The sequence below is a fragment of the Numida meleagris genome, chromosome 17 (assembly GCF_002078875.1).
Source record: "Numida meleagris isolate 19003 breed g44 Domestic line chromosome 17, NumMel1.0, whole genome shotgun sequence".
NCBI lineage: Eukaryota > Metazoa > Chordata > Aves > Galliformes > Numididae > Numida > Numida meleagris.
In genome coordinates, this window is record NC_034425.1 from 57,195 (window position 1) to 65,759 (window position 8,565).

The following is an 8,565-nucleotide window of genomic DNA, read 5'->3' on the forward strand; positions in this document are numbered from 1 at the left end:
TTTGCCAGCTCTTCCTTGGTCTTCTCAAACTCTTCCTTCATGTTGGCCATTTCTTTCTCAGACTCTGCGCTCTTCAGCAGGGGCTTGATCTTGAAGAACAGCTTCATCCAAGGCCAGTGCTTGACATTCATGAATGCACGAACATTGTACTGGATGCAGAAGATGGACTCCCTGAAGCACAATTAAAATGTACGTCTGAATATTTTGAGTGATATGATCATCAGCACTTTCCCCAAAGTACACTGCCTATGGCAGAAGATGGGAAACACCTACCTCCTCTCCACCATTCTGTGGTACTCCACTCTCATCAGGAAGCCCCTGCACCTGGCCTGTGTGCGCGTGATGAGCTGTGCCAGCTTCTCATCCCTCATCTCCTCCAGGAGTCCCAGCAGCCCAGCTTTGAAGAACACCTGGAGAAAGGGAACATAGCAGCACATCGCTGTCAGCTGGAACAAAACACAGAGATAGGGATTGAGTCGAGGAGAGCTGGTACCTTGGTGTGACCAAATTTGTACTGGGTGTGGTCCACATCAATAGATGAAAGCAGTTTCTCAGAAGCTTTCTTGCTGTCAATGAACTGTCCCTCAGGGATGGCACTGGCATTAAGAACCTTGTACCTGCAGTCAAAAACAGATTAGGATGTATTCAACAAGCAAACCACTGCTTGTATTGAATGCCTTGCTAATGTGTGGGAGAAATGATAGTTTTATAGGAACTGTTTTCATGCTACTGAATTCTATCATTTGTATGAAAGAGATGTGTCCGGAATCTCAGTACTACTGAAGCTGATATTTATGGAGACGAGTCCATAGCATTAGTCTCTTTACTGAAACAAATGAAGAAAACTTGCAGTGCCTAGAGTAGGAAATAGAGTGCATTTAATCAGTTGTACAAGGTGTTCAGCATAGATAAAATCAGTAGGGAAAGAAAGCCTTTTACCTCTGTTTGAAGTCTGCATAGAGGACTCTGCTGGGGAAGCCTTTCCTGCAAATCCTGATCCCTTCCAGCACGCCGTTACAGCGCAGCTGGTGCAGTACAAGTTCATGCTCCATGGCACCTAAAAATTCATTGCATAAATGAACACCAGTTTTCTACAAAGAGGGGAATGGTTGTATAAAAAAAAATCTCTTTTTGCTTAAGCTACTTACCAGGTGTTTTTGTTTCATTTGGAATGATGCAGCGGACAAAATGGGGGTGAGTACTCCGTAGATTTGTCATCAGCTTGTTTAAGTTCTCCTAGAGGGATCAGTAAGTAAGGTGAGTTTTGTATGTCTGGTGTCTGATACATCAAGCTTATGGGAATGACTTTTGAGACTTGTCAGAATTAGTTAGGCTTCGGAACACTTTGGTAAAGCCACAAAACCCAAACATTTATTCTATTTGTAGATATTTAATATCATTATTGAAGAGTGATATACTACTATATTGCTGTTAATCCAGTGGAAACTATTATACAGTTTCTCACTTCCACACAAAGTAACTAAACTTTTCATGTTCTGCCCACTAAAGTTCATCTGTTTGAGTAAAAATCAGTTTTATTCTGTTGCTAAATAAGCTAAATACCTTCTTGGAAAATGTTTCTAAGGAGACTCTCAATTCACCACAATACAAGCCTCATAAAAATGCAGGAATACTAAAATTATAGCTGAAGTCTGACCCAAAGACTTAAAAAATAATACTATCTTCTCAAAAAAAACATACAAAAATAGGATTCAATTGTCTTATTCACTGAAGCCTAAACTAAAGCCTTAATTTTGAACAATACAAATTAGCAATATTAAAATTAATCTTGAAAAACTGGTCATGAGATTTCCAAATAATTTTATCAACTTCACAGTAATACAAAAGTAGCACCTTTATATTTAATATTGCTTTTACCCTTTCTCCATGTTACAAAGAGATAAGGAATACAGACTGTACCCGGAAAAGAGCTGAAACAGTTTGGAAAGAAGAACCCTTCTTCTTGCCACCCTTTTTGCCTCCACCACCCTCTGCAAATGACAACAATGAAAAAGAGTATTAAATATGAATTCTGCATATTACAGAGTGTAGAACACAAAATCACGTTAAATATTTAGTGTTTCCTGCTCTAATTAACTTTGAACATCTATGAAAGTATAGAATTTACAGAACTGACCTGCATCTGCTCCACCATAGGTGGCAAACAGTAATGCCAGTGTCTTCACAGATGATTTCTGGTACAGCCCAATGACAGTTTCATTCAGGGGGTCCTTGTTCTTCTCAAGCCAGCCAGTGATGTTGTAGTCCACTGTGCCAGCATAGTGCACCAGGGAGAAGTGGGCCTCAGCCTTGCCTTTGGCAGGCTTGGGTTTCTGGAAGTTGCTGGACTTGCCCAGATGCTGGTCATAGAGCTTGTTCTTGAAAGAGGTGTCAGTTGCCTTGGGGAACATGCACTCCTCTTCCAGGATGGAGAAGATGCCCATGGGCTGGCAGATATTACAACAGATAGGACAGAGAAACAGATTAGAAAGGAGACATCCTTTGGTTAAAAAGAAGGTGGAGTCAAAAGAGAAGGTTGTTTCTGTGTATTTCATGATCATTTGACAGAGAAAATTAACTGAGGCTCATCTTTTTTCAGTGCTGTTGTAAATGCCTTTACTGATGGAAATATACCTTCTCAATGAGCTCGATGCAGGCAGCCAGGTCCATCCCAAAGTCAATGAATGTCCATTCAATGCCTTCTTTTTTGTACTCCTCTTGCTCCAGCACAAACATGTGGTGGTTGAAGAACTGTTGCAGTTTCTCATTGGTGAAGTTGATGCACAGCTGCTCAAAGCTGTTGAACTGAAAAGTAAAAAGAGAAGTTTGTAGTAAAAAAATTTAAAAAAGTTAAAAAAAAATGTTTGCAAGGTTCAGTAATAATTGCAAGACTTTTTGTCATGTAATCCCAGTTCTTCATGGATTATAGTTTAAGGCCTCTTCCTTTTTTTTTTTTCCTTCTTGTTTTTCTGTGGTTAAGGAAAAGGCAATCCCAAGAGCCAAGCAAAAAATGTAGGAGGATTATATCTTCTCTTAATATATCTCAGAATTCCCTTTACTCTCAATCGCCATTTTAAGAAACTGCTAGGAAAACTGGGCTACTTACATCAAAGATCTCAAAGCCAGCGATGTCCAGGACACCAATGAAGTACTGCCTGGGCTGCTTGGTATCCAGCTGCTGATTGATGCGAACAACCATCCACAGGAACATCTTCTCATAGACAGCCTTTGCCAGAGCACCTACAGCATTGTGCACCTGATGCATGGAGACAGGTTTGGAGTATAGAACAGAAGTGAATCAAAGTTCTTAATTCAAAGCATGGTTCAGGTTACCCCATTTCTTACCTGTTGTACAGTCTGACCTTTGGTCACATACTCATTCCCAACTTTGACTCGAGGGTAACACAATGCTTTGAGCAGGTCTGCTGAGTTCAGACCCATCAGGTAGGCAGCCTTGTCTGCAACTAAGCTCCGAGAAAGAGTGAGAGGAGAAATAAATGTTGGATGGTGCCTTATGTTTGGTCCTTAGAGACTGTCTCAAAAGTAACAGCAGTGATCACTGTTAAAGATTTGCAAAGAAAGTATTTGAGTCAAAGCTACAAAGCTAATTTCTCTGTTCTCTCCAGGACACAAAGTCCTTTCTAAGCTTTGGTTTCTACAAATGCTGTTATGGAGAACTCACTGCTTTTATCCTTTTTCAGACATGACTGATACTTCACACTTTCTAGTTCTGTAGTGAGTCATGATTCAGAGAGCTGGAGGCAAGGACTTTAGGTACTTCTGTATTGGAGAGGAATCAAATATGCGTCTCACATATGTGTTCCTTCCCAGCAGGTGAGGGTAAATAGGAAACCTGTTCAAGCTAGATCACTTCACTATCCCACAATACAAATCTATTCTAACAAATGAATGACTAATAATATTAAGGCAATAGGCACCTATGGCTTCTGAATTCTTGCCAGTGTACAACAGATCTTTTATTTAACAAGCAGTCATAGAATTAAAATGGAGTTATGATAGATGAGGTAGGTGTGTCAAAAATTACATAACCATTGAATTCTATTTTTTTAATCTTAATTTTGCAAACTAAAATCCTGAAATATGCCTGTGGCCCTCTTTTAGTGACAAATACTGTATCTTTTGGAAAGTTTGTTGAGTTTGCTGATACCTTCTGTGCCATCTGGCTCTGCCTGCTCCTCTCGCTGTTTCTGCTTGAACTTCAAATTCCCATAGTGCATGACAGCTCCTGTCAGCTTGTAGATGGCAGTCTTTTCATCAGCAGTGAAGCCCAGGATGTCAATGGCACTCTGGTAACAGACTCAGTAAAATAAATACATTTGTACCAGGGCCCCTGTCCATAAAATTATCTGTTTTGTATGTTACTCACATCTGTAGCCATAAGCTCCTCTTGGTCATCAATGCTGGGAACAGTAATCTCACCTTGACTCACAAAGTGGTAATCATATGGGTTGGTGGTAATAAGAAGCATGTCTGAAAGCAGAAATAGGAAGGACACAGGCTTAGTTTTTTCAGCTGGCAGGAAGAGGAAACAGTTGCTCAGTGATCATATCTGAACAGACATAATGATCCTCCCTACCAATTAGCTCTGGTTTCTTGTTGGACATGATCTGATAAAAGATGTGGTAGCTTCTTTCTGCTTTGAGCTGGAAAGTGACTCTGGACTTCTCCAGCAGATCTGACAAGGAAGGAAGAAAGACTTAGGTACAAGACGGGACATGGAGGTGAGAATTTGAGAAGAAAAGTGAACAGGCTGGGAGCATCTCTTACAAGTTTCAATGTCAGCAGAAGCCAGTTTGCCTGTGGCCCCAAAATGGATTCTGATGAATTTACCCTGTTGAGGAAACAGAGAACCATTTCAGCCTGGGTGGCTTCTTTGGACAGCTCCTTATTCAAGAATATCTCTAGCCCCATCATTACTGTAAGGAGAGATTTTCTCCAAAGCAATGACTTACAAAGCGTGAGGAGTTGTCGTTTCTCACAGTCTTGGCATTTCCAAAGGCCTCCAGCAGCGGGTTGGCACTGATGATTTGATCCTCAAGTGTTCCCTACAAGATGATAATTATTCCTGGATAATTATTACATTCCAAAATTCATGCTAGGAACAGAATAAACATTGATTCAAGCCTGTATCTATTAATGTACCTGCATTTTGCCGGACTGCTCCTCCTTCTTCTTCTCCCCACTAGCTGCAATTGTTGCAAAGTACTGGATGACACGTTTCGTGTTCACAGTCTTCCCTGCTCCGGATTCTCCGCTGTCGTACCAAACAGAGAAGCAGAGAGCGTGAGGTCAGGCAGCAGGTCCCCTGGCACAGGGCAGCCCTGCAGGGACCCAAGCAGGGAGCGTACTTACGTGATCAGGATCGACTGATTCTCACGGTCTGTGAAAAGATAGAGATAAGAAGGCTTTTCCTACTGCTCTTGAGTAACAAGAAATACAAAATCTAGGAGACAAATATGAACTGAAATCTGCAGGGGATGCAGGGATGGAAGGCAGTGTAAACCCCTGGGTATTCAATTTAATATATAGCAGTGCTATGTAGCCCTACTACATGCATTCTCAACAAGTTCAGTAAAGATATCACTTCAGAGTAACTTTTATGTATGTTCCTTTGAAGATATATGTCTTCCATATGCCCTTAAAGGTATTCTTTTTTTCATCTGATTTCTCTAATATTTGCTAACTGAAAATGACAAAATTATTGAGATTGAGAATTGATCTCATTTAAATTCTTCTGGAGATAAAATACTGCTGAGAAATTCTGGATAGCTCACAAACAACAATAACGTCTAACCAATCTTTCTAATCATTTTTCACTTATTTCTTTTTTTATCCTACATATACAGAAATTATATATTTCTGAGATCATAAATAGACAGGTTTTATTCTTCATCACTCTATTTTTACTTATTTTCCATCATGTAACAAACAAACAGGAAAAGAAGAGATAAACGCTGCACACCGTTGATTTCAATACACTGACAGGGAAGAGAAAATAAGGAGTAGGAAAAGAAAAAGTCTAAAAGAAATAAGTTTATGAAAGCCATTCAGGGTGAATATTAAAAGCTTTTTGTTTTCCCTTAAAATCATTTTTCTAAAAGCATTGCATTTTATGCTCATTCACAATAGATCAGTATCGTCTAGACCAGACACTAGGTGTCTTCTTGCCAAATAAAGTACTCCTTCTAGACTACATTCATTACATGGTCCAGATCTTTATTGATTCTCATGGGAATACATTCAGCATACACAGATCCTTACAGCTAAGTGCATTAATCTTCCCTTGATTTCAAACATTGTATTTCGACTGTATTTCCAAAAAAAACTCCTATATTCCCATTTACAAAGAGCTCATTGCAATAGCAATTTGGAGGAGATCAATCACTCATCAGTTAGCATATATGCTAGCAGTTAGCATATCATTTTTCCTAACACAGTATCTGTGGTTCTATACATCCTTTGTAGAAATACAGATGTCAAAAAGCCTATTTAAATAAGTAGTGATTGATGCTATAACTGAAATAAAACACAGATAATATGTCATCAGGAAAATTCTCTGATTATTTTTAAAATATCTTTTCAGTAGAATGAATTTGGGGACAACTCACCAGTCAGCATGAACTGATAGGCGTTATCAGAGATGGAGAAGATGTGTGGAGGGGCCTCCTGGCGCTTTTTGCCTCGGTAGGCCAACACCACCTCCGGGTTGTACACCGGCAGCCACTTGTAGGGGTTGACAGTGACACAGAAGAGGCCCGAGTAGGTCTGCGAGGAAGGGACACAGCACGTTGGCTTCCACTCAGCCTGGCACAGCAGTCCTCCCCGGCTGCGCTACCCAAGGAAGAGAGCTGCTGGTACTTACGTAGATCATCCAGGCTGCATAACGCTCTTTGAGGTTGTACAGCACAGCGGGCTCGTGGAGGTGGGTCATCATGGCCATGTCCTCAATTTTATCATACTTGGGAGGGTTCATGGAGAAGACCTGATCTTCCTTCACAGTCAGAGTCTGTCAAGGAAATGAAACATCTGTGTGCATCAGCTAAAAGCTCAGAGTGGGAATTAAATGCTGATCTGAAGCTTGCTTTTCTCTCACCTCTCCCGCTTCAGTCTTGACGGTGACCTTCCCTGTTTCCCTGCTTTGGATTGTCCCTTTCACAAAGGATTCTTTTGGATGGGCCACAAAGACAGATGACTTGGCATCAAAAGGTTTGTTCTGGGCCTCGATTCTTTCCTTCTCTGACTTTCGGAGGTAGGGAGCTGCCTCCCCAAAGACAGCCATCTCTGAGTCTGATGAAGCCATGTTGGCACTTTATTGAAGGCACATCAACAGAGTAGTCTGGTGGGGAAAAAATGTTGTGGATCACTGATAAAACACCTTACACTTAAGCTAATAAATTTCTAGCTAATCTTCCAGAAAGCCTCTTAGGAAACAACCTCTTACATTCACTTTGACTTGAAATTAAAAGTATTAAGTCCCACTCTAGAGAGAGTCTTGGTCTTCTAAAAAACTTTAACAATAAATAATAGAATATCATCTCAATATTGACTACAATTTGGCATCTCACTTTGATGAATTCTGATCAGTTTTGAGACCTTCACATAAAAGAACGTGCAGCCAGAGAAAATCACTCTCTGTCTGGTCCTTAATTATGAATGATGATTCTTTAAGACAGCACTTCCTTCTTAAACTTATTACTACGTGGGCTATAAATTAAGTTACTCCACTTTATAGATCTTTTCTGTTTTTCAACAGTCCAACCTAAGCAAGAGTCTGTAGCAATAGAAGGCTGTTACAATGAGAAATCATGCAGCTACAAATAATCCTGCCTTAGTCTGTACTGTAGAAGTGCATTATTCGGTATAATACCCTTTGAGAATGGCTTGTGTAGGAGAAACTGGTCAATCCTGTGAAATAGGAATGGCAGTTGTTTCTTGATGCAGCAAGGAGTTTTAGAGAAAATTCATAGATTGCAGTTACAGACATGCATTGAAATTATATTAACAGTTCTGTTCACGTGGACTGTCCATAATGGAAATGGTTGCCAGAGGCAGGATAAATTGACTGGAATATTGCAAGGACAATGTCCTCTTTTTTCAAGCTCACAAAATGCATGCTCTTACCTTGAAGCCTTCTGTGGAGACAGGCCAGACTTGTCCCTGGGAGATTTTATAGCTTCTCGCCTGCAGAAGCTGTAGATGCTCCCCCTTTCTTCGGTCAAAACATTTCTGGCAAAATTTCTTTGGCAAAGCATTGTCTGGCAAACTACGGACATAATTGTCATTTGATTTGAATGATATAATTAGAATGTTTTTATATCTTACTGACTATGTGAATATATCTATAAATAATTTATCAAGTGTGTTAAGGAGAAAATCTAGACTACTCAAGGCACTTGGAGAACTTGGATGCTGGAACTTATGGTTTCTATTGCTGGCTTTCCCAGTGATTTGCTGTTTGACCCATGGCAGTTTGCTTGGTATGTTTACACCACAGTTTTTCAGTCATACAATGGGAATGATAGCATGTCTATGATGCTTTAGGAA

At 40.2% G+C, this 8,565-nt stretch overlaps 1 protein-coding gene across 1 annotated transcript in view; it reads right to left on the reverse strand.

The window, feature by feature from the left end:
• Positions 1-7,340, reverse strand: part of LOC110407491 (myosin heavy chain, skeletal muscle, adult-like) — a 20,939-nt gene extending 13,599 nt beyond the window's left edge. The window contains exons 1-20 of the mRNA XM_021415251.1: positions 7,115-7,340; positions 6,884-7,027; positions 6,630-6,786; positions 5,374-5,401; positions 5,164-5,275; positions 4,974-5,066; positions 4,789-4,852; positions 4,598-4,696; positions 4,388-4,491; positions 4,169-4,307; positions 3,346-3,464; positions 3,107-3,256; positions 2,635-2,805; positions 2,138-2,447; positions 1,921-1,991; positions 1,149-1,236; positions 940-1,057; positions 494-617; positions 274-410; positions 6-171 (exon numbers count right to left, since the gene is read on the reverse strand). Coding sequence (XP_021270926.1) covers positions 6-171; positions 274-410; positions 494-617; positions 940-1,057; positions 1,149-1,236; positions 1,921-1,991; positions 2,138-2,447; positions 2,635-2,805; positions 3,107-3,256; positions 3,346-3,464; positions 4,169-4,307; positions 4,388-4,491; positions 4,598-4,696; positions 4,789-4,852; positions 4,974-5,066; positions 5,164-5,275; positions 5,374-5,401; positions 6,630-6,786; positions 6,884-7,027; positions 7,115-7,321 — 2,601 coding nt within the window. The 5' untranslated portion in view covers positions 7,322-7,340. The remainder of the gene's footprint in view (positions 1-5; positions 172-273; positions 411-493; positions 618-939; positions 1,058-1,148; positions 1,237-1,920; positions 1,992-2,137; positions 2,448-2,634; positions 2,806-3,106; positions 3,257-3,345; positions 3,465-4,168; positions 4,308-4,387; positions 4,492-4,597; positions 4,697-4,788; positions 4,853-4,973; positions 5,067-5,163; positions 5,276-5,373; positions 5,402-6,629; positions 6,787-6,883; positions 7,028-7,114) is intronic.